Source organism: Prunus persica, chromosome G2, assembly GCF_000346465.2.
Source record: "Prunus persica cultivar Lovell chromosome G2, Prunus_persica_NCBIv2, whole genome shotgun sequence".
Taxonomy (NCBI): domain Eukaryota; kingdom Viridiplantae; phylum Streptophyta; class Magnoliopsida; order Rosales; family Rosaceae; genus Prunus; species Prunus persica.
The window spans coordinates 26,402,443-26,427,893 of NC_034010.1; the positions used below are offsets into that span (position 1 = coordinate 26,402,443).

Here is a 25,451-nt window from a genome sequence, read left to right on the forward strand (position 1 = left end):
GACAAGGATAAATAAGAACAAGCAAACTGTTACATGCACACACTTTTCTTGGTACTTGTCCAGTTTCAATAGTTGGACCCCATTTTTCGCAGAGAGCACACCCCAGAGCACCACCACAAACACCGAACACAGAGAGAGAGAGACCCCATTTTTCCCTTGTAAGAATGCAAGCCCCGTGCATCTCTCGGCGCTTGGTTCCGGCGAGCCACCGGCTGTCTCCGGTTCCGGTCATCGGCATTTCGAGCAGAAGCTCAACTTCGCTTGCATGTGTCCCTAGAACGAAATGCTGCTCTCTCTCGAACCAGTCCTTAGGTTATTTGACCTTTCTCTGCTTTATTTCCACCGTTTGGTTGCTTAGAAAATGCGGGAAATAGAGAACAAAAGCTAAAAAAAGACTTCCTATTTTTTGTTTGTTTTAATTTACTTACGTTTTTTGGGTGCAGAAGAGACGGGAAAGAAACGAAATTTATACTACTTAAGTTAATGTTACCAATTTCAAATGTCTTTCTTTTATGTGTATATTTGATTTGAAACAAAAGAAGAAAAGAATTAACATCAAGAACAAATTATTTTCTAATTGCTCCACTGTTTTGAGGGAGGCTTAATGGAATTGCGAAGGAAGAGTTTAGAAAATGGAAAGAAAGCAACCTCTTGTCATATATGTTTTGAGTCTAATTATGTAGAGCTTTGGTTCTGAGGGACTTTAAGTTTTGTTTTATTCTGGTTGTTTACTGTTGATTTTCATTTGTCAGCTAATGATGTAAAGAAGTTTGAGGAAGCTTCAAAGAAGGGAAATTTGGTTCCCCTTTCCAAATGCATTTTTTCTGACCACCTCACTCCAGTTCTGGCGTACCGATGCTTGGTTAAGGAAGACGATCGAGAGGCTCCAAGCTTTCTCTTTGAGTCAGTGGAGCAAAACAATCAGGTTTCAATTCTGCTAAACATGCTCTGATACTTATTTTTTTGAATTCATAGGTCTATTTGATTGTAAATCATAATTCAGTGTGGCATTGGATATACCAGGGGCGTTACAGTGTTGTTGGAGCTCAACCAACAATGGAAATCGTGGCGAAAGAAAATAAGGTGACGATAATGGATCATGAAGAAAGATGTTTGACTGAGGAGGTTGTAGAGGATCCAATGGCTATTCCAAGAAGAATCTCAGAGACTTGGAGTCCCCAACTTATTGATGACCTTCCAGATGCATTTTGTGGTAAGAGAAGTGAGCTTATGAGTTATAGGTTTTTATGATAATACCTTGCTAAGTATCATAGTTGTGATTAAGAGATTTTCTGCTAGATTGTATGCTACTGGAATTTCCAAATTTGTTTGTCAGATTCACTATGCTCAAGCTAATATGGTTGTCTACAAGTATATGGAAAGGATAAAGCATTAAATTGTTGTATTGTCCCGTGAACAACGTATATTTGACATTAGATGCACAGGAGAAAGAACATTGGTTGTCAATTTGGACTGACTAAATAGTTTTCGATAACCTGAGCCTTTGAAGTTACTTCACAATTTCAACTCTTATGTTATGAATGCAAGGATAACCACTCTATTGTGTGTGCGTAGAGAAGCTTTGGCAGTTGGCACTTACGCTACAGAGGAAGTTACTTTGTGACATTGAAAAGTAGAGATATATCTCTACCAATATATGTACATATTTTTGTCAAAACTCTCTTACCGCCTTCAATGGCTCTGCGCTATTTCTGAGTAATTTTAAATTTTGAATCCAATTGTTTCTTGCTCTCTGAAAGAATCTTACGAATTGCAGGCTTTCAGTTGATGAAAGCCAGCATTAACTAGATGCTGGACTGATACACTTCTTTATTTCTCATCTTTATCTAGAATCTACTACTAGGATCCATTTGGTTGGTCATATTTTGCATGCTGTAATTGGTGTTTCCTTTGTTATTCTAACAATAGTAGTTTCTCTTTACAGTTCCTAGAACCACACTTAATGAGAAACTGTTTATGAATAGGTGGCTGGGTCGGTTACTTTTCGTATGATACAGTTCGGTATGTGGAAAGAAGAAGGCTGCCATTCTCAAAGGCCCCCAAGGATGACAGAAATCTTCCAGACATGCATTTAGGGCTGTATGATGATGTAATAGTATTTGATCATGTGGAGAAGGTACTCTTCCGATTACAGAAATCTTTTTACACGAAGTTTGATATGCATACCTTTTCCTTATCTTTTTGCCATACATGCATTCTCTTCAAATATGACCGTAGACAGGTTTCATAATTCTGTTCTTAACAAGAAGGAAAGCATTTGATTCCTATCTATTCTTTGGATGCTCTTACATTCTTCCCAAGATTTTGGCTCATTAAGAGCCACATTAAAAAGGAGGCCTATGCCAAAATTTTCATTGCCAATTACCTATGAATGGTTTTCTCAAAATTTGAGTGGTAATCTAATTACTATGACTCGGTTGTGGGTTGTTGAGGTTCTTATGAGCTTTAGTAACTTTCTTCACTTCAGAGAGTTTATGCGATTCATTGGGTGAGGCTAGATCGGTACTCCTCAGTTGAGAAAGCTTATACAGATGGAGTAAGACGTTTGGAGAAATTAGTGGCTAGAGTACACGACATTGACGTGTGAGTAACTGTTGTACTTATTTTATCTATGAGTACATTTTCCTTTTGTAGTTTCATTTAGACCATATTGATCCAATTTGCAATTGTTAGCCCAAGGCTATCTCCAGGTTCCATGAATCTACATACTCGCCAATTTGGTCCTCCATTAAAGAACTCAAACATGACAAGCGAGGCTTACAAGAACATAGTAAATCATGCAAAAGAACATATAGTCGCAGGGGATATTTTCCAGATTGTATTAAGTCAACGATTTGAACGCCGAACATTTGCTGACCCATTTGAAGTTTATAGAGCCTTGAGGACTGTAAATCCCAGTCCATATTTGACTTACTTGCAGGTTTGTGTCTTTTTCCTTGTGAATCTCTTTTTGGTTTGGCCAATATTTGTAGGTTTAGGATTACAATGGTGACTTTTATCTATATCCACGTAGGCTAGAGGGTGTATCCTGGTTGCTTCAAGTCCAGAAATTCTAATGAGTGCAAAAAAGGTAAATATAACATACAATTTTTATACATTTGTTTAGTTTTCTAGTGTTTTTCCTTGGTGAAATGGGAATGTTCATATTTCTAATGTGATAAACAGAAAAAGATAATCAATCGGCCATTAGCTGGAACTTGTAGAAGGGGGAAGACAACTGCAGAAGATCAAATGTTAGAAGAGCAGCTACTTGATGATGAAAAGCAATGTGCAGAGCACATCATGCTAGTTGATCTGGGTCGGAATGACGTTGGAAAGGTTTCTCTTAAACAATTACCTAATCTTGTGAACATTATTGTGCAATCACTCAACTTTCAGCTCTTCCTTAACTTATATATAATGTCCTGGTTGGATAAAAGTAATTGCAAGTCATCTTTCATGTTATGCATACTCCATTGTTGCTTGTTCAAGTTGATTATTGGAAACTAAAATGTCAAAAATTTTAAACTTGTATTGGTAATGTGGCTTGAAATAGGTCTGCAAATTCGGCTCCGTGAAGGTAGATAGATTGATGGAAATTGAACGGTATTCCCATGTAATGCACATAAGCTCCACGGTAAGACTTTATGCCTTTAGATGATGTTAAAGGAATGACTTGTCACTGCAGTTCTCTGTACTTGTTCAAATTATGTGCGACATTAGGTTGCCAATGGAAGGAAATTGATGTATTGTTTGTGAAATCTTTTTATTTTTTATTTTTTAATAAATAAATTTCCGGCAACTTCCTCTTTCTCCGATTTGGTTGAGTTTGGGGTCGGTTAGGGCTTTTGTATTCCGACCTCTTCTCCTTCCTTTGATCACAATGTGCACTCAGATCCAAATGTTGTGGTTTCTAAATGTTCCATAGTTAAGGAAAAAATTACTTTTACAATCTGTTTTTGGTATAGAATTACTTAGAATCTGCTTCCAGTGAAAATATCACAATCTCTGGTGCAGGTTACGGGAGAGCTGCAAGATGATCTCACTTGTTGGGATGCCTTGCGAGCTGCATTGCCTGTCGGAACTGTTAGTGGTGCACCAAAGGTTGCCAGTTAACTTTTACTTCTTCCCTTTGCAATTTACCTTCCTAAAGTTTTAGAAATCTTCTCCTCAATCTTATCATCGTTTATGATCTAATGTAGGTGAAGGCCATGGAGTTGATTGATGAGCTGGAGGTAGCAAGGCGTGGCCCGTACAGCGGTGGATTTGGAGCGGTTTCCTTTTCTGGTGATATGGACATTGCGCTAGCTCTAAGGACCATGGTGTTTACAACAGGATCCCGTTTCGACACATTGTACTCTTACAAAGATGCCAGCCAGCGCCGGGAATGGGTCGCTCATCTTCAAGCTGGTGCTGGTATTGTGGCTGACAGTGATCCCGATGACGAAAACCAAGAGTGCCAGAACAAAGCTGCTGGTCTTGCTCGTGCCATCGACTTGGCTGAGGCAGCATTTGTTGATCAATGATGTCTGTTTTGATGGCTCAAGTAGATGGAGCTGTGACCTTCAACAACTTGTTTATGAAGTGAAGTTCTCAGGCACCCACAGTTAATGTCAACTTGTCAAGAGAAAGATAGCATACATAGTTCGTAATACGCGTTCAGTAACCAAAGGCAGAACTCTTAAAGGAGTAGGAATAATACGCATGATATTGTATAATATTTACCTTTCAATATAATAAAACGGTTCGGATTTCGAACTCAATTTAATGGATTGCCCCAAAAATTCTGAAATATCTGAATCTCCTTTCTAAATTCACCTCAAATCACAATTGGCTAAAAATATTTTACAGTAAAAATATAAACCTGCATCTGATTTTAGCTCAAGTGGCGTGGTTTGGGTTTTGCTTATGTTCAGGTCTTCAGAAAGGGGGGAAAATAAGAAAAGAAAAACACCCATGGTTTTTTTAAACATCCCTTGGCGTGCATAATTTTTCTGGTGAAGTGATCACCAATGGATGTAGAAGACTCGATAACCTCAAAATCATGACTTGCAATCTAATAAAATACTGTTATGACTAAGAACAAAGAAAAAAAAGGTCATTCGAATTCGACCAAGGGATGGCCAGCATTTATTTAACGCCAAAGCAATTATTTGATCAGATTACTTGACTAAGATTTTCAATATGGAATTAAGAGCAAAGACTGCTTGGTAATTAGGGTGAACTCTGCATGAATTCTGAAGTCTAATCTACTAAGGCAAGGGGATATTTAACACTAATGCCTGCTGTCCTCATTGTGGGCTTCTGCATGAACTCTGAAGTCTGATCTACTAAGGCAGCTGCCGCAGGCTTGTGCTTACTGAGATTGCTAAACCTGCTTTGATTGCCTTCAAGGATGCCATAGATGATGATGATGTTCTTGGAGCACACTAAGCTCATGGAATAACTCACTTAGCTTTGATTTGTGTCAACTGGCCTCGTATAGTTGCCAGCCAACATTGTCAGAGAGTAACCGTCCTCAACCTAGAATTCCAGAGATGGGGGAAACTGTTGACACCTTGTGTAGGAATATGCTCACCCATGTTGCAAGAAATACACCTTTTCAGAATAGCAATCTCTGCTTGCCGGCTGGGATTACCGTTTACCTTTAAAAAAATCAAGGGGAGCTGTGTCATGTTGGGCTATTCTCCATCAATCATATCCTACAGACAGACATCAAATCTAAATCAGAGAGGAAAAATGTCATCTCTGTTGCTCTACCACTTCACAAAGAGACCTCCTCATTCCACCACCTAATGCTTACAGACACTAAGCTGGCTAACTTTTGTAAAGCAATTCCACAGGAGCAATGCCACACAGCTCCAGAGAGGCTGTAAAGCTCTTTGTGATTGTACTGACAAACAAAGGGAAGCCAAACCAGGCATGAAATTAGATGCTTTCCATTATCTAAATACAGCACAAACATGACATCGATGAACAAAACCGATAACTTTCTTAAGGATTTCAACTTCCAACTCCATCCCAAAGTTAGAGTAATTAGAAACAATCAAATTCTAACCACTAGAGCAGCAGGTTTCCTCCGAACCCTTATAAGTAGAAACAATCAAAAGATTTCATCTGATGACTTCTAAGCTAAAATTCAGAAAGTCCACTATCTCTTAGAAACCTAAACTTGTTCAATAATAATACTGAACAATTACACCTTCCATGGGGTGCTGAACTACAATCCTTAAGCACTGCCATAATCACAACCCACCTTGGATCACCAAAAAATTAATTGTAACATATTCAATGAGATTATGGGTCATTTATACTTCAAGCATACGAACTATCATGAAGTTTTTGAAGCACGCAATCGACTGAGTAAAGCAATTGGATCTTACTTGAAATTAATCAATCCAAACTAGATCAAATTTATCCCTAATTTAAACAACTTGTAACACTCAGTTTAAGTGAATCAGAAATTGCAATAAACCCTTACAGTAAAGCAGCTCAATTTAACACCTAAATGAAAAATCAAAAGCCAGAAATGGAAGGTAATTCAATTGACATCTGATCGTTACAAAACAAAGAGTTTAATTGCTGCAAGGACGAAGCACCATAAGATCTGAAAATTCATTTACAGAAGATGAAACACAAACACATAACGAGTCCACCGAATTTTATGCACGTACAAAATTACAAGGGGTATGAATACGAGTGTCGGAGCTCTCACTCACCTATAGGCTATAGCTCTTTGGCTCACATCAGAGTAGTAATCTGACCAAATTGCCCCTTCCCCCATCACTTGTTGCTATCGTAATCGACGACCTCGGAGTCGGTGACGGACCTCGAGTGCTGCACTATGGACCGTCCGATCGAGTTGATCCAGTCCTCCTTCTCCTTCTCCGAGTCGGCGATGAAGTACATGGTGTCGGAGCGCGTGGACAGCTCGAACGCGTACTGCTTGTTGAGGACGTCCTCGGCTCCCTTGACTGTGAGGCAGGAAGCCACCGGGATCACGCCACGTGGGCTGGAGCCGCGCGTGACGGTTGAGTCCTTGAACCAGAAGAGCTTGCCTTGCTTGAGCACGAACCACCGGCGACGCCACGTCTTTATGTACTCGCCTTGCTTGGTCAACCAGCCAGTGCGTTCAGGGTTTAACCAGAACTCCACTCCGTCGTAGTCATTGGGCTTCTCCGTCTGGCCCGTCGCGGCTCGCCATAGGCTCGCCATCGGACTTTGGGTCAGGTTCGGGTTGGCTTTCAGAAGCGCTGAATTGAATCGCTTGCGGACGGAACGGAACCGTAAAGGTAGGAGAATTATAAATAAAAATCTGTCCGTACCCGACCAACAGATTTAAGATTTTTATCTTATATTTTTACTTAATTTTACGTATTTTGGGGAACAAATGTGAATGTGGTAATGAATGATTTAGCCCATGAAGATTGTAAAATTGAAAATGGATCCAGTTGACTTTTATTTATCCTCTTAAAAAGTTCAATTTCTAGTTTAGGTCCTTTTGTGATTTATAATATAACCCATGTGGATCAAGGGCACAAAATAACCTTGACATTAGTTATTTGATGGTATTGTCATTGGACTGTTAGGTATTAGATGCAAGATTAAATTATTTATTTATGATAATTAAGATTGGGCAGCTGTACATTTCTATAATGATGTTGAACAGGTTGGCCATGCTTATGATGTTGAACAGCTGTACAATTCTAAGAGCATCATGTGTACCATATGACATGGTTTCTCCTTTGGTAACTAGGAAAAGAAATAGAATATGACTTCCTCTTTTCTATTTCCTCTGTCCATGTATCTATTATTTTTCTTGCACCATAAGACAAGCAGAACACCATTAAATATTACATTGGCAAATGTAAATGATGTGACCGTATTCTAGTACCATATAATAATTTCTAACTTCTTATTTAGTTTCTTCTTAGTCGCTCTCAACGAATATCAACACCAATGAAACAATTTTGTATATGGTGCAGGTCCCTGGTGACATCCTGCATATTCATTCTATATTTTGGTGATTCTTCTGAGCATGCAAGTCCAATCTTAAGGATTGGAACTATGCACTTGCTCACATATGGGCTCATCTTGCCTAGCTTCTCAGAGTTGATGTTTTCTTCTTCTGCCTTAATTTCAATGTTGTAGCCACTGATGTAGTTTACTTCATTTTCTGTTGCTGCAGCAGGAGATGCTTTCTCTTCTACCGTGGCGAGGAGAGCCGGGTCCAAAATTTGCATAACTCTTTCTGGCATTGCCATCTTAACAAAGTTATGGAGACTGAAACCATCTTTGAACATTTCTTCTGTCGGTCTTCTTCCTGTGAACATTTCCAATACAAGAATCCCATAACTATATATATCCCCTTGTCTTGATGGCTCACCACCAATTGCATACTCTGCAACTCATAAAACAATCAAAGTTTGGCAGTTTAAGATTCAGTTGATAGAAATTTAAGAAGTTCTAAAGTAGTAGGAGAGTTTACCTGGAGCAACATAGCCAATGGTTCCCTTAATTCCAACTGTGCTGCTTTGATTTTCAGAGGAATGCGTGGCGGTTGATATGAGTCTTGCTAACCCAAAGTCACCTACATGAGCAATCACGTCATTGTCAAGAAGAACGTGGCTTGGCTTTAAGTCACAGTGAATGATTGGTGGTTCACAATGGTCATGGAGATTATACAATGCAGAAGCCACATCAACTGCAATGTTTAATCTTTGATGAAGGTTCAAACTCCTTGATTGATTTTCTCTGTGCAACTACTCCTCTAAGCTTCCATTTGACATATATTCGAAAACTAGAGCTTTGAATTCGTTACCGTTGTAATCCACGCTGGAGCAACATGTTAAGATCTTAACAAGGTTCCTGTGCTGGATATTTCTTACTGCGTTGCATTCGGCCATGAAACTCTTGGAAGCTCTTTTCTGTTGGAGGTTCAGGACCTTTATAGCAACTAACGTTTCCTTCCTTATCAAGGACCCCTTTATATACACAGACAAAACTACCTGATCCAATTAGAGTGCTTGGAATGAATCCACTGGCAGCTTTATAAAGTGTCTCATATGAAACCTTCGAAAGGAAGTTGATTGATGAGACTGCAGATGGTGATTTCTTTTCGGGTTTCCTCCTCCAATACAGTGCAAGCAAGAACGAAAACAAAAGAGAACATCCAACCACTAAAGCAATTATGAACTCTAGGTTGAAACTATGGATCTTTCTGTGTTCTGGTCCTTTGATGGGGCATGCTGGAAGCTGCAGTTCCAAGACACCACCACAAAGTTTGGTATTTCCAACCAATGATATTGTGCTTGTGTTTCCAAAGGCTCCTTCTTTTATTACCTCACCCTCCAGATTATTGAAGGAAATTTGACCTGACAAGTTGTTTTATGAAAGATCTAAACGCCGAAGACTATTCAAAGAAGCCAAAGAAGAAGGTATGATTCCTTGAAAGAGATTCCCTTGAAGGTAAAGAAATTCAAGGCTTAGACAGTCTCCCATGTTTTCTGGAATGTCTCCAGTCAGATTATTTTCAGAGACGTCCGGTGCATTGATATTCTTTAGCTTGCCCACTCCCACAGACAGGCTGCCAGTTAGTGAGTTATGTGATAAATTGAGTAAGACATATAAGGAGGAAAGACCAATGATCTATTCTGTGAGATATCCATGTACTGCAAATATTGGCAGTCTCCAATACTTGGAGGAATGCTTCCTTCTAATTTATTGCCTGATAAGTAGAGTTGAAGCAGTTTCAGAGAGGTTTCCTATGGAAGATGGAATCTGTCCTGATAATCGGTTTTCATCTAAAGCCAATATTTGCAGCTGTTGGAACTTCCCAAAAGAAGTAGGAATGGAACCTGTAAACAGGTTAGCCTGCATACCCAAGACTATCAAGTTATTGAGATTTTCTAGTGTTGCAGGAATCGTTCCGGATATTTGATTGACTCCAAGGTAGAGTTTAGTGAGTTGGGTTGACAAATTGGCTACAGAGTTGGGTAAAACACCTCCAAAATTGTTCAAACTCATATCAAGAATTTCCAAGTTGCTGCAATTAGTCAAGGATGTTATAAAACCCAAGTCATTATCTGAATAATTTCCTAGATTATTGTTGTTCAAACCAAGCCACTGGAGATCTGCAAGATTTCCAAAACTTTCTGGGACTTGCCCCAAAAAATTATTTTCTGTAATATCAAGTATTCGAAACTGAGAAGCATTCGAAAACGAAGCTGGGATGTTCCCAGAGAATTCATTTCCACCAATTCCGATCTGTTGGAGATTAGGCATGTTGAGGCCTATGTTAGGTGGAATGCTGCTCTTGAATTCATTATCTGTAAGTGAGAAGGTGTTCATAGATGATATATTAAAAAGGAGGAAGGTATAATACCAGAGAGATTATTGGGCCCAATTGAAAAAAAAAAAAAAGCTTTTCAGCAGGCATAATTCCTCTGGAACATTGCCCGCCAAATTGTTGTATGCCAAGGAAAGTTGTGTGATTGATGAAAGATTTCCCAAGGAAGATGGGATGCCTCCTGTCAGATTGTTTGTGCCAAGGTTGAGTGTCAAAAGCTTTGTCAACGAGCCAAGCTCTGATGGTATTTTGCCTGTGAGACGGTTTGATCTGAAACTTACGATGCTCAGTTCAGAGCAGTAGCTCAAGTTGACTGGAATTTCCCCTTCCAACATGTTGTCACTAAGAGTGAGATGCTGCAGTCGGAACAGATGATCAACTTGCTGTGGAATCTTGCCAGACAAGCTGTTGTTTCGAAGGTTGATGAACCTAAGAAAGGAAATATGGTTCCATGCAAATCAGAGCCTTCTAGGTTCAAGGCTGCTACTCTTTGATGCTGTTTGCTGCACGTGACTCCATACCAGTTGCAGAAATGCAAGGAGTCATTCCATGAGTTCAAGAACCCATGCGTATCAGTGAGTATGGATTCTTTAAATTTGAGCAAAGCCAACCTATCAGTTCCGTTTCCAAATGGATTTGCAGCAGTGGAAGGTGAAAGAAAGTTCATAAAAAAGAGAAGAGTCATAACATGAAGGTGTATAGACCAAAATGCACAAAAGCTGGGACCATGGAGATCCATTATTCAGAAAGCAGAAGCAGGAAGGCCGGTGATAAAATTATGCAGGCAGAGTGAAGTATCAAAATGCAAAGTATAAGTTGGCAGGACAATCAGTGTACTTTCATCATGACAAAGGTGTTCGGGTTGCCGGACAATTATTTGTCTTCAATTTTCAAAGGTCGTTGAAACTATTCATACTGTTGACCCTTGACACAGAGAGCAAATAGATGATAAGGTTTGTTACTTTCAAGTTTCAACAAGGATTTGAAAGCTACTCTCCAACTGGTAGTCAAAGAAAAGAAAAGGACAAACTGGTGATGTATGCTCGAAAGAAAGAATCTGAACAGAACAAAATTTGAAGGTTATCAGTTTCAAATTCTGATTATGTTATTTTGATGCTACATTATTCATTTCTGCTAGCTGTGAAATGTAACTAAGAGTTTGATTAATTAAAAATCATAACTTCAACAAATAGGCCTGATTTCCTGACTCAGTCGTATTGCTTAGGCGGTCACATGATTTCTAGGAATCCAGGTTCCGGTTAGTACATCCCTTACTAGGTATAATCCGTCTACAACATTGCCAATGTCCATCCGCTCTCTCGGAAAATCTGCAGAGCAAGCAACTCCTATCCTAGCAATGATAACCAAGCACTTCCTTATTCTTTGTCCTTGATCATCTTCGATATTGTTCCTATTGTTTGTGGCATTACTACGAGTGCTGCTTTCTTTTTTTTGAAGAAGCACCGGATCACATATTTCTTCTACACGTTCAGGCAAAGCCATTCGAACAAAGTTGTGCAGGTTCATACCATCTTTAAACATATCATCTGTAGGCCTCTTGCCTGTAAGCATCTCCAATAGCAGGATTCCGTAGCTATACACATCTCCATATGTTGACACCTGGTTTCCCATGCCATACTCTGTAATTTGTTTGCACAGAAACATTTGGATCATAAAGTTATAAGTTAAAAAGCAAAGGAAGTTATTATTTTCTTGTACATGTCAGAAGGAGGTTGAAGCAACAATCAAACTTACCTGGGGCAATATAGCCTATGGAACCCATTATGACATTGGAAGTGCTTTCATGTGTAGGAAGTGAAAGCGAAGCATCCGGGAGGTACCTTGCTAAACCAAAATCAGCAACACAGGCAGTCATGTCACCTTCCAGGAGAACATTGCTGGGCTTTAAATCACAATGAACTATTGGCATGTGAGAGTGGTTGTGCAAATAATTCAGAGCATTAGCTACATCAATGGCAATGTTTATCCTCTGAATAAGGTTCAAATGCCCCTGTACAATGGGTGCCCCAGCTACTCTGTGAACTGAAGTATGCAGCCACTCTTCTAGACTTCCATTCATCATGAATTCATAAACCAAAGCTTTGAAATCGTTTCCTTGAAAATCGATACTTGCACACACGGTCAATAGTTTGACAAGATTTCGGTGCCTAATGTTTTTCAAGGCTTCACATTCAGCTATAAAGCTTTCTCTTGAACTCTGAACATTGAGTACTTTGACTGCAACAATTCTTTCTTCCTCATTGAGAATTCCCCTGTACACAGAACCAAAACTACCAGCACCAATCAAATTCCGAGAAGAAAAACCATTAGTTGCTTTGAGGAGATCCCCATATGACACTTTCAAGAGTGAAACCCCCCACGATGATCCTGAAGTTGGCTTCACTCTTGCTTTTCTTGAAAGAAGCACAAAGCGCAATGCTTTTCTTGATGGATGAAGAAGCACAAAGAACAAGAGTAAGACAAGTCCAATAACTCCCCCACAAGCAATTGAGGTAAGTAATTTCAGCCATGGAAATAATTCTGGCTTAGGCTCTTGGTTAGATTGATTGGAGATGCACCGGGGCAATCGTAACTGAGGTGTACCTCCACATAGCCTTTTGTTTCCCATGATATAAAGTGCACTTGTATTCTGGAAAAATCCTTTCATTGGCACTGCACCTTCTAAATCATTAAATGAGAGGTTCAAATACTGCAAGAAGAGGAAACTCTCCAAATAGTTGGGAATTCTACCAGACAAGTAGTTACCAGAAAGGTCAAAATCTTCAATGCCTCTCAAAGAACTCCAATCTTCAGGAATGGTCCCTTGCAACAAGTTTCCTTCCAAATGCAAACTTTCCAAACTTATGCAGTTCCCGATAGAGTTCGGAATCTCACCAGATAATTGGTTGTTGGAAAGATCCAAGGAAGCAAGCTGCAACAAAAGACCTACTCCAAACGGAATGGAATCTGTGAAACGGTTTCTGGATAGATCCAACACTTGGGACAAGGATGATAAACTGATGACTTCATGTGGAATGGGACCGGTAAGATTATTGTTAGAAAGCACCAAAGCTAGCAAATTCCTGCATTCACGTAGACTTGGTGGTATGCTTCCTTGTAAGTGGTTTGACATGAGATTTAATCTGCCTAACTTAGTTAGATTGCCCAGAGAAGATGGGAGAGCACCTGACAGCTCATTGTGATTCAACAACAGATCATACAGGTTATTTAGATTACATATTGAGCTTGGTATACCTCCCCTCAATAGGTTTACCTTAAAGTCTATAACCCCCAAGTTGATGAGATTTCCAATCCCAACAGGAATGCTACCGCGTATATGATTCGTTCCCAGTTTCATTACCGTGAGCTTTGTTGAGAGGTTGCTGATAGAGTCAGGTAGCAGTCCTCCAAAATTATTGCCACTAATATCCAATCGCTCTAAATTGGTGCAATTAACAAGAGAAGAGAGAAAATCCAAGTCACCATCCTCATTATTTCCAAGACCGTTATTGTCCATTTCTACCCGAAACAGATTGGACATCCTTGCCAGACTAGGCACTCTTCCGGTAAACATATTTCCTGAGATTCCAAACAATGAAAGGTTGGATGCGTTGGAGATTGCAATTGGTATTGGTCCACTGAATCGGTTCATATGGTATGAAAAGGATTCAAGGTTTGGAAATATAGTGTGGCCCAAGCCAGGAGGAAGAGTTCCATGAAGTCGGTTTGCAAGCACAGAAATGAGTTTAATTGAAGAGAGGTTGTATATGGAGGGAGGGATTGTGCCATACAAATTATTTGTACCCAATGCAAGATATTTTAAACTTTTCAACTGGCCAAGGCTACTTGGAATACCTCCATGCAGATTATTTTGTTGCACATCTAGCATCTCAAGAGAAGAAAGATTTGAAAAGGCAGATGGGATTTCCCCACTTAAATTGTTTGTGCCTAAATTAAGTACCTGAAGCTTGGACAATGAGCCAATTTGAATTGGAATTTTGCCACTAAGAGTGTTTCCAAATAAACTAAGTTTTTGGAGGTTAGAGCAACGCGATATGCTGGATGGAATAGCACCACTGAAGGAGTTGTTATCAAAACTCAGCATCTGTAGCCGGAACAAACGACCAATTTCTTGAGGGATGGTGTGGTGGAATAGATTGTTTTCGAGGCGCAATGTCCTGAGAAAGCTCAAGTTTCCAATGTGGGGAGATAGGCGGCCCTGCAGCCGGCTTGATCGGAGGTCCAGCCCTGTGACTCTCTGGTGTCTGCGGCCACAAAAAATGCCTGGCCATTCACACAAGTGCAGGGATTCGTTCCAGGAGCTAAGGATGCCCATGGTATCACTCACGATTTCGTCTTTAAAGGCAAGCAAGGACAGCCTATCCACCTCATGTCCCACTAAACGTGAGGAGGCTGAGGTTAGGAGGAAGAGTTGCATGAAAATTGACCAAACTCTTATAATCATACTTGGAGGGAACCCCATTTAGGTCGCAAAGTAAAGCTCAAGTTATGAAGCTGAGGCAAGACTTATGCATGAAAATTACAACTTGCAAGTGCAACAACTCTAGCTCTTGATATTTAGGTAACTAGAAACCAAGGTTTCATAAACAATTTGGTAAGTGATGAAAGCCATTGTTCTTGTAGTGAGAAAGAGAGAGAGAAATAAAGAAACAGATTGGATAGGGAAGAGTTTGATGGTCCCTGCTTATTACTGAAGTTGCCTTGGTGTGTTTGTAAGTTGACGCAAAGACTTAAAAAGTTGATGTTGACGAGGAATTTGAAAAGTCCAAATTGGCTGCCAATAATATTGATTTTATTTTGTAGAGACAAAATCAAGGATAAATAGGAACCACGCGGATTTGCAAGGAATAAACACACATCTTTTAAACGCGTCCCACACCATCCCCTAAAATCCATAAAAAAAGAATTCTAAAAAAGACAGAAACACCCATCAACTTCCAAATCAAAAACATGCAAATATAAATGATTTCTTAAAAAATTTAAAAATAAATAAGGGTATTTTTGTTCATTTTGTCTTCTTTTAAAAATATTTCTCCCTCCTTTAATCTTTTTCAAAATGTCCCCAACATTTTGTGCGGATGGCTACTTCCCCCATCTTCCGCTTGGACCCTTTGCATGTGTTATTACCAGTCATTCCTATCCACCTCATGTCCTACTAAACGTGAGGAGGCTGAAGTAAGGAGGAGGAGTTGCATGAAAAACATTGAGCAAACTCTTATAACCATACTTGAAGTAAAGCTCAAGTTATGAAGCTGAGGCAAAGACTTTTGCCTGAAAATAAAACTTGCATCAACTCTAGCTATTGATATTCAGGTAACTGGAAACCAAGGTATTTATAAACGATCTCGTACGTGATAAAAGACACTGTTCTTGTAGAGTGAGAAAAAATAATAATAATAATAAAGAAACGGATTGAATAGAGAAGAGGTTGACAATCTCTTTTTACGAAGCAAGCATGAAGCGCTTTTGTAAGTTGACGCAAATTTAAGACTTAAACAGCTGATGTTGACAAGAGTCATTTGTAGTGAACTTCATAAGCAGAGACAAATGGTGGCCCAAAAAATATCGGGCTCTCCCCTACTGAGAAAAGTCCAAAATTAAGGGTGTAAGTTGGCAAGTCCAAATCAATTCCAACATTCGAAAGTTCTGAAGTTTAAAAATTCCGATATAAATTGGATTGGAATTGGAATGTATATAGAGATTTCGAAAATTCAAAATTCCTAAATATATTGGGGTTTCAAGCTTAAAGTACACACAATTACTAATTTCATGTTGAATTAAATATAATTCGATCACCAAATAGACATAAACAAGTTATTTCATAACTGATAACAACATATAAGTACTATCATTATAATAGTTTTCCAAGCTTACCGTATGAGTTTTCAATTTGAAGTCAATTTTAATCCTTCAAATGGTTGGGCATGTTTAGATTTTTGAAGTAGTTTTCGTAATTTTCCAAAAATATTCCGAAATATGTAAGTTCTAAAAAATTCCAAAAATTTTGAGTTTTCCAAATTGAAATGGATATTGAAATTCTGAACTTTTTTGTAACAAAATTGAAATTGAATTTTCATTCCGAATTTTTTTGGATTGAAATTGGAATTCCGTGATTCCCATCCGTCTGAAAATCAGACCTATCCGATATAAAAAAGCATGTGAAATGGATGTGGGCCCAACATGTGTATTGAACCCATATCTCCAATTAAAGCCCAATATTGCGGCCCAGCACAACGCAACTTACTGATATTTCTCCAGCAATTAGCTGCCTTTGCGAGCACTTCGCTTGGTAAGAGCACAGAGAGAGGGGCCTCTCATACGTGTCAGTACATTGATCATGGCTTCGTTCACTCAACCCGAAGACGACTCAGTTCCGACCACCGGGTCAACTCGCCCATTCGACGACGATGGTTACCTAGGCTACGACCCCCGTCTCCCCTCCGTGCGATTCGACTCCTTCGTCGCCACTAACTTTGCCGACTCGGAGTCGGTCAAGGATTCGGCCACTGACTCGCCGCTCTTCCACGGCTCCGCCGTAGAGGACGCGTACGCCGCTCAGCAGGCGACGGAGGGCCTTTCTCCTCCGTCGATCTACCCTGAATCGAACGGCCAGGGCTTCGATGGAGGGTTCGGCGAATCCAACGATCCGATTTTGCCGCCTCCGTCGGATATGCTGCCTGAGGAAGGCTTTGCTCTCAGAGAGTGGAGGAGGTAGGGTTTCGAATTTCGCTTGTTTGCAATAGAACCAATATTTCTGTTGAGCAATCTATCTGCCAAACTATGTATTGAATTACTAATTTATCCTAATCTAAAATGGGCCATCAAGAATCCAGGTGCGGAAAAAGATTTTTCTTCTTCTTTTAATGGTTTATTGGAGATTAGAAGACCTGTATTTAGTTCTTCTTAGAAGAGCAAACTATATTGATAGAAGGTTTGAAGCTCAAAATATAGAAATAACATAATTTGCTATCATACTGGTGTGGGAGTTGCATCTTGCTGTATAAGCAGCACATAAATCAGAAAGTTTGTTAGGCACAAATTATTATGTAAATCTGGAGATAATGGTCTTTACAAAACTCAGAAATCTACTTTTGATGGTTTTATTATCTCTTTCTTAGAGCTCTCTCTCTCGCTAGTTTTTAAACACTATTCAATGGGGTAAAAAACCCTTTTTTCTTCTTAATGAAACAAATTCTGGGCATGCTACAGACATTGGACATTGTGGCAGCGCAGATAAATTCAGAATTATAGCGCTAGCAGCTCATTCACAAGGGTCCTGTGGACCACCACGAATGGGACAAAGTTTCTTTTTTTTTCTTCTTTGGTGTTGTGTGATAGGGTATTAGGGTGTACCCTGGGTATTTTTGGTAGTTAAAATAGGGTGTACTTAGTTAATTTTACATTTTGATTTAAATATTAGGGTGTACTTAGATCATAGGGTGTACTCAATTAATTTTAGGGTTCGTTTAACAACACCCTTAGATTATGACTCTTTGTGCAATTCAGTTAAAATTGCGTTTTAAAATATTATTGTTGAATGAGAGAAAGTTGTTCTTTTAGTTTCAGTAGTTTCTAAGAATTGCATGCCTAGTGGGCATTGGTTAAATTACTGAAGTGAATTTGTTAAATTCTTTATGAATTGCTGTATATTTTCTGATAAATTAAACAGGACCTACCATGCCATTTGTTTGTATAAAATTTCGGAGGTCAATGCGAAGCAAAAAACAATTCGTCACTGTCTGGTTTTTAAGTTTGCATAGAATATGGTGGAAAATTAAATGGTTGAATCATGTGAGGTTTGTAAAGGAGTTCTCATAAACCAAACTTTTGTGGCATTCAGACAGAATGCAATTGAGCTGGAGGAGAAGGAGAAGAGGGAAAAGGAGTTGTTAAACCAAATAATTGAGGAAGCAAATGAATTCAAGATTGACTTCTACCAGAAGAGGAAGATCACTTGTGAGAATAACAAAGCTGCTAACAGGGAAAGGGAGAAGGTTAGATCAAATGAACTTTCAGAAAGATTTGATTAGCACTATTCTCTGTTTTAAATGAGCTCTTTTGAGTACTAATGTTAACTTCATACTTCACTGTCTCAAGTTTAAGTTTTTGTTGGCATGCATAATAAGATCATTTGAGCTGATGCCGGTAGTGTATTTATTTCATCTAGCATTAGTTCTTGAATTGCTGATTCTTTCAATAATTGAATATGGGTCCAAATAGGCGTTGAAGAAGAGCCAGATCTTGTTGATACATAGAAGATTATAACTTTTATTCTCTTTACTAGGACTGAAGACTTAGTTAAACTAAGTGATAATCACAATTATCTGGGATTCACTACATGAACCTCAGGTAGACTGTTTCCTTGTTATCCCTCATTGTAAACTAAGTACTAATAGTACTGTAGAAATCATCTGAAATGTGTCCTCTTTCTCATTGTAAGATTTTGATTTTGATTTTGATTTTTTGTTGTTAAGATATTGGTAACAGATTTCTCAGTGTATTCAGCGTTAGCATTTAAGTGCATGTATATTGTGAGTTTTCCACTACCAGAATGAACTCTTGATGTTTCAAGTGTCATTACCTTGTTAATTGGGGATCTCATTTGGACTTTGTTGGGATTTAAAAATGACATTACTTTACAGTTTCTTTCTCCTTTAAATATCCTAATTGATTTCTCTTCTAACTTCTAAGATTTCTAAGATTAGAAGAAGTAAAGAGTTATATATACCTTCCCAACATATATTGTTTTGAACTTGTATTTTTGCGTTTCTCAGCTGTTCCTGGCCAGTCAAGAGAAGTTCCATGCTGAGGTAGACAAGAACTACTGGAAGGCAGTTGCAGATCTCATTCCCAATGAGGTGCCAGCTATAGAGAAGAAGAGAGGGAAGAAGGATCAGGAAAAGAAACCTTCCATTATTGTGGTACAAGGTCCAAAGCCTGGAAAGCCAACTGAACTTTCAAGGATGAGGCAGATACTTTTAAAATTGAAGCATAATACGCCTCCCCACCTTAAGCCTACACCCCCAGCACCAGCCCCTGCTAATGATGCTAAACCCAGTAGTTCTTCTGCTCCACCCAAGGCTGCTGCTGTGGCAGCCGCCCCTGAGGCTGTAGTTGCTGCTGCATAATTTTACTGGCCATCTTTGTCAGGATTATTTCGTAGTAACCAAGTACTTTCATGCAGTATTGTGGAGTTTTTCTTGCTGAACGTATTTCTGATGGATATATTCAGTTCTAAAATTTTGTGTTTTATATGTACAAAAGTGAATTAGAATCCAAATTTTATGATAATATTTCATTTTCAGTAGGTTTGGTAAATCCACCTCTCATTGCAGCTCTTGAAGAATGCTCATATTAATAATATTTTTAGTTAAATTTTCATCTACTGGTTGAAAGAATGACTTCATTCATTTTTTTTTTGGTTGGTAAAAATGACTTCATTCATATAAGTAAATGGTATGCACGTGTTGAATGTAATTGAAGGCCCTGGTTCGTGGGGTATTGATTAATCAGACTGCTAGTTGCGTCTGCAATGGCGTCCGACTTGTGGAAAGAGGAACCTTAAGAAGCAACTGTTGCAATCTTGAGAGTTTGGTGAGACAGCACTGGAATGAAATGATTAAAAAATTCTCATGTGGATAACACTTTTTGCTATTTCAATTAATAACACAATGATATGTGCGATAATTTTTCCATGTGTGTTTGTTATTAATTTGGGACGGTAAATTTATTTTTCTCATTGATGGGCTGGGTGTCGTGATCCTGAAGATGCATGCATGATGGAACTCAATATTAAAGTGGTCCAGCTCTGAAATTTAGGTGAGAAATTCTTCTGTCGCACATCTGGCTTTTACTGAAATGCCCAACACCAGTGGTCCTTAAAGTTTGAGGACGCAGACGCAGTAGATGAAACTAGGACTTCAAGCAAACAAAAACAGCCAATGGTTGACTCCTAAATTCCAGAAAGAAAGAAAAAAAAAATGATTGTTTTACATTGGCTCATACAAAGCAATTTTAATTTTCAAATGAGCATAGTATGCTTTTACAACTACTTCCGCTACACTATCAATTTCTCCATGATGCCGTTTAGAGAAGGAAACATTTTTCCTTGTAAAAGTAATCAGCAAATACCAAGTTTACTTTTAATGGTAACATTCAACTCAACAAAGATCGGGGTAAGGACTTAGGAAGCAAAATAATCTCGGGTTCACCGATAACAGGGATCTAACTTTTCGATACAAGTATCCATAGAAAATGAGCCAAGAAAGGCTGTTCAGCACATAACTAGATTTCCTAATATTACAAATATCATGAATTACATCACCGCCAGCATTTGCAATAAACTTTACATTAAGCATAGAGGCACAATTCTAGTCAGGTGTCTCGGGAAATTGGTTTTCTTTTGACTATCAAGATGATTGGAACCCAAACTAAAAATACAAGGTAGATTAGAGATGCAGTTTATGTGGGATAATAGGACCCCGAACCATTACCTACCCCGCACACTAGCAGGAGATCGACCACCTCTCTCACTGCCATTATCTTCTACTTCACTCCCATCTAAACAAATGCCATTGTTGTTTACACTGACTTCGGAGCTAGCATTACTGCTAGTGGCAAGAGGAGAATCTGAAACACTAACCGTTCTGCTTCGCGCAGGCCCTGATCTCACACTGTACATAGAGGATGCAGGAATATTTGTCATTAAAGGTCGTAAATTACCTGGAATGCTTCGCCTTATGTCCTGCATCAAACAGTTGAATCAGGAAAATGTAAAGGATACCAAACTTGAATCAAACAATTTCTCTAAAATCAAGTAAATTCTGACTGCTCAGCAACTTTGAGGGAATGAGGGAAAACTATCTTCGGCCACAGAGAATATGAAATACTTCCATAGAATAACAAGCACAATTGTGTACTAAGACACCAGGGATTCTAGTCTCAACTCATAAAATGCAAAGACATGCTTACCATGTGACGTATAGCCATATCAAGGGATTTCTTTGAGAGTGTTCTACCAAAGCCTGAGCTGTCTGGGGATGAAGATGACTTCCCAGAGTGGTTACCATGAGGAGAATGTTTGTCCTCTTGCTTTGGTGGTGCCAGTTTCCTCATATTTATTACCCTCTCGACCATTTTTGTTCCAATTAAAACAGGGCTCACATTGTCATTAACTTTAGAATGCCCCCGACTGAATGCAGGAACAGAGCTCCCACTTGTATGACTAATGCCATTGGGAGCCCGTCCTCTTGAAGGAGAGCATGATTGCCGTCTTGGTCTTCCATTAGAACCAGGCTCAACAGAAGAAGATCGAGAACTGGGTGCTCCAGGCCTACCTCTAGAGGCTGAAAGTGGTCTATCAGGAAGTGTTGTCCTTAAATTTGGTGGAGCATCAAGTGAGAAACCAGGCATTTCTGAGGGCTTCCATGGTCTAGATTTCACTGTAGGGGACGCACCACGTGATGGCACTGGATTTCTTGCTGTTGCAGGAACTGGCTTGGAAACTGATGGAGAGGACCTTGATGGAGGAGCTGATATACTAGGTGTAGTGGATGGCATGGACGGTCGACGAGTTGGTGTTGATGCTCTTGAACTTGATGCAGACATGGGTGGGGGTACAGTGGGTCTGGAAGTTGGTGTTGAAGATCTTGCCATAGACCTTGACGGTGTAGAGGATCTTGAGGGAATAGTAGATTTAGTTGCAGAAATGGTAGATTTAGGTGCAGGAATTGTGGATTTTGTTGTGGGAACTGTAGGCTTAGCTGCAGAATTTGTGGACTTGTTTAATGGCAAGCTTGCTCGAGAAGTAGGTGTTGACGATCTTGAAGGTCTAGGCGCAGAAGTCAATGTGGGCCGTCCAGTTGGTGTTGCAGCTCTCGATCCTGGACCTCCTGATGATGAGGGCCTCCGGGTCCCTGAACTTGAAGAACTCAACCCAGGGGAAGAAGTTGATTGTTTAGACACTAAGTTGCTCCTAGCAACAGGTTCTGGCTGGGGGTTTGCTAACTATGACCAAAATGAAGAAATAACTTAGAAACACTGAAACGCAAGCACAATTAGAACTCAAAATTCATGAACTTAAAATTACCATGAAATCCACCCTCATTTCAAAAGACTGATAAATGAGAGAAACATCATCATTATTTCAATTATTAGAACATTCTAAGCTCAATAGTAGTCGAATCTCCTCTAACTTGCATATTACAGATAAGTAATTTTCTTTTAAATGCAGTTTCTAAGTTAAGCAACGTAAAGTTTGACAGATGTAGAATTAGTTCAAAAGTTCAGATACTCATGTAACTGCCAATTAAGCTTCATATCCTAAGGATATCTTTTGCAACTTCTCTGATTCCTAATGAAACCCTTGTTTTTCGAAAGATTAACAACAGTCCAGCATAACTATTAATTGTCAGAGAAAAGAAGAAAGTCCTAAAAAATAAAATTCCATACGAACTGGTGGCTTCTGCTTTTAAAAGGTTAAAGATCGATGCTAATGTTCAAGTTTGTCGACTACCATGCATATAATGATAAATCCCACCCACTTACACTTAGAATTGCAACCCAGTTGATACACTTAAGGAAATGCTTACTCTAGATTTGAGTACAGTAGGACGAGCCTTTGGGGTTCCAAGCTGACTCATCATGGTCCTATGTGATTCCATCTCCAATGAAGGAAAAAGAGGAGTCCCGGGTGGAGTTAAAAGCCTGAAAGGAGAATAAAAAAGCTTTTTTGTTAAAGCAGAATAAATTAACTAATGCCAACTTAGACAACACTAGTCATTTAAGATGCTTTTTAAGAACGAACGCACATGTCTGTACAGACTTCTTATTTATTAAAACACCTCCATGGTCATGCATTTCCTTCCTCAGAAGTTCCTATATTGCATAGGTATGCAAAATTTCTAATGAAGATCTATAGAAGTAAAACGAAGGGAAGGCAACAGGGTTTGGCCACCTTGATAATCACCAACTCACCCCACATTAGGCATGTAATCAGCAGGCCACAGACTATATCGCGTACTGTTGGACTGTGTTCAAAAACTTTATAATCCAAAACATTTCATATGATATAATTGGAACAAAACTCAAATTCTTCAACCATCCTAAGTTTAAAGGATACGATTAACCTAATTTAGAAGTTCCATAATATACAGAAAATTTTCAGAATCATAGCCTACAAACATTATAAATGAAAATATATATATATATATATATGGCCTATACATAACATTTACTTTAAGAAAATGTAAAACACATTATGGCATTACCAATCATAATCATTCTTATCATTGTCTGAATTGAGAAAATCATCAGCACCAGTTTTGCGTTGAGGTGCTGGCGTTGATGAGGAAATATTGAAAATGGGAGAAGTTCCGGGTTTCGACCCTGCAAATATAGGGGTTACCAAATTGGAAACACATCAATAATCAAGACCAACGCCTAAATAGACAACATTCCCAACAATACAAGCGAAGTACAGATTATCATAGCATCAGTTCAAGCAAAACACACATTAACGATCAATAACACGAAACTTGCAATCCTACATTGCAGTCCAAAACTTAAATATTTGGGCATAAAGAGTACCTAATGGTGCATCGAACTCTTCAGAGCTGTTAAGAAGAAGATCATTTCGTTCTTTTTCGCGCTTCTTCATCTCTAGGAACAAAGCGAGCTCTTCTTCCTTCTCCTTCCTCACTGAGGCTCTCAGCTGCTGCCTCTGCTTCATCATCGCTTGCATTTGCGATTCCTGAGCCCTAAAACTACGATTCATCTCGACAACGCAAAGTCCAGGCAACCCAAGACTAGGCCCAATAATCACAGATCAAAATAATAATAAACAAACTAAAACCTGATTCCAACCACCGCTCAAACAACTATTGTAGCAGAAAACGTGTTGCCGTCGTCACCAAACGAAGTTCAGCAACTGTTAGATCTGAAACCGAGGGTTAATTGGTGCACAAATTCGAAGGCTACGAATTAGCATTTTGTTTCACTTTCTTCCAAGCGTAAAAGCTGAATAGGAGTGTAAGAAGGGTGAGAATGATGAAATCTTGAACTGTCCTCATCTATAAGGAACCGCCATTGTTGAGGAACGGAGCTCAAGTGTGTGGAAGCTTAGAGGAGAAAAGAGATTGAGCTTCAAGGAACCGCCATTTTGCGAAGCGAAGCTCGAAACGCAGGTGAGTCGAGTAGAAGTTGTAGAGAGAATCCTTGGAAGATCGGAGATTTCACAGTGGAGAGAGAGTGAGGGGGAAGAGGAGTGGCATCGAATGGTAATTTAGGAAAGAGTTGGAGTCTGAAATGGGGAAAATGAACGGAGATGCACCGTGCAGCTCTCGTTGTTTCTCTCACTTAAAGCCTACGTTTTCAGGTTGTGGCTTTTGGTGGGTAGATAATCACGATAATGCCCTCTTTTCTAATTTATTTCATTTTTGTTTTGAAATTTGAAGTGGTTGTATTTGCAGTTAAGCGCATGTACTTTTATGTAATTCTGATAGATGCCGTCGAGGATTGTCTTCCTTCTGTCAAGATGAATATTGTTTTTGTTTGGATGTCCCGTAGATCATACTCCAGAGTTACATTATCTAGGGGTGGGCATATCGGATCGATTTCACTTCAAAATTGTTATTGAATTAATTATAATATAATAGTTTAATTTAGTTCAATTTTGACAAAAATTATGGAAGAAATCAATATTCACCTTGGATAATAAAGAGGTTTTCCCATTTTTTCATTTCCTAATGTTTTCTAAAATAGGTATTTTTTGTTGATTTTTATGAGATGTATTATAAGATTTGATGGATTTTAAATTTTGGATCCCTTAATTAAACGAAATATATAAAGGACTATTAACTATATTATCTCTCGATTATTTCGAAAAATGTCTGCATTTTTTCTTTTGATATATCTCTAATCATAGCTACTTATGGTTTTTCAAATCAATCAAATTTAAATTCAGCTTGTATAAGAGGAATAGTTGGTTCAACAATCAACCCTTGATTTAGTGATATTTTTCTTTTCAAATTGAGAGATACCTAAAGTTCAACTCTACTTCTCTTACACTCAATGTTCACACAAT

General features: G+C 38.9%; 6 protein-coding genes across 10 annotated transcripts; 2 read left to right on the plus strand and 4 right to left on the minus strand.

The window, feature by feature from the left end:
- On the plus strand, positions 165-4,967 carry LOC18785562 (anthranilate synthase alpha subunit 1, chloroplastic). Its single transcript, XM_007218887.2, has 11 exons — positions 165-312; positions 753-925; positions 1,024-1,213; positions 1,986-2,137; positions 2,489-2,604; positions 2,695-2,941; positions 3,035-3,091; positions 3,187-3,339; positions 3,557-3,637; positions 4,018-4,104; positions 4,203-4,967. Exons 1-11 carry the CDS (start codon positions 165-167, stop codon positions 4,524-4,526), a joined length of 1,728 nt encoding a protein of 575 aa, XP_007218949.1. The 3' UTR covers positions 4,527-4,967.
- LOC18785502 (pleckstrin homology domain-containing protein 1) lies at positions 5,099-7,329 on the minus strand. 5 transcript variants are annotated; one of them, XM_020557892.1, is made up of 3 exons: positions 6,720-7,329; positions 5,804-5,893; positions 5,099-5,702 (listed from the first exon to the last, which is right to left on the minus strand). In XM_020557892.1, exon 1 carries the CDS (start codon positions 7,213-7,215, stop codon positions 6,784-6,786), a length of 432 nt encoding a protein of 143 aa, XP_020413481.1. In that variant the 5' UTR covers positions 7,216-7,329; the 3' UTR covers positions 5,099-5,702; positions 5,804-5,893; positions 6,720-6,783. The 5 variants fall into 5 exon arrangements, with proteins under 5 accessions (XP_020413481.1, XP_020413480.1, XP_020413478.1 ...); XM_020557891.1 differs by having other exon boundaries at positions 5,793-5,893; XM_020557889.1 differs by having other exon boundaries at positions 5,099-5,645; positions 5,761-5,893.
- On the minus strand, positions 7,941-11,087 carry LOC18785144 (LRR receptor-like serine/threonine-protein kinase EFR). The gene is made up of 7 exons (XM_020557437.1): positions 10,870-11,087; positions 10,458-10,777; positions 9,728-10,328; positions 9,492-9,586; positions 8,889-9,374; positions 8,489-8,704; positions 7,941-8,401 (listed from the first exon to the last, which is right to left on the minus strand). The coding sequence occupies exons 1-7, from the start codon at positions 11,085-11,087 to the stop codon at positions 7,941-7,943; spliced, it is 2,397 nt and encodes a 798-aa protein (XP_020413026.1).
- LOC18787408 (probable LRR receptor-like serine/threonine-protein kinase At3g47570) lies at positions 11,278-15,084 on the minus strand. The gene is made up of 2 exons (XM_007219636.2): positions 12,104-15,084; positions 11,278-11,988 (listed from the first exon to the last, which is right to left on the minus strand). The coding sequence occupies exons 1-2, from the start codon at positions 14,829-14,831 to the stop codon at positions 11,570-11,572; spliced, it is 3,147 nt and encodes a 1,048-aa protein (XP_007219698.2). The 5' UTR covers positions 14,832-15,084; the 3' UTR covers positions 11,278-11,569.
- Positions 16,506-19,750, plus strand: LOC18786247 (clathrin light chain 2). The gene is made up of 3 exons (XM_007218696.2): positions 16,506-17,080; positions 18,210-18,363; positions 19,144-19,750. The coding sequence occupies exons 1-3, from the start codon at positions 16,707-16,709 to the stop codon at positions 19,495-19,497; spliced, it is 882 nt and encodes a 293-aa protein (XP_007218758.1). The 5' UTR covers positions 16,506-16,706; the 3' UTR covers positions 19,498-19,750.
- Positions 20,540-24,782, minus strand: LOC18785319 (mucin-1). Its single transcript, XM_007218891.2, has 5 exons — positions 23,957-24,782; positions 23,638-23,755; positions 22,960-23,074; positions 21,341-22,375; positions 20,540-21,113 (listed from the first exon to the last, which is right to left on the minus strand). Exons 1-5 carry the CDS (start codon positions 24,141-24,143, stop codon positions 20,859-20,861), a joined length of 1,710 nt encoding a protein of 569 aa, XP_007218953.1. The 5' UTR covers positions 24,144-24,782; the 3' UTR covers positions 20,540-20,858.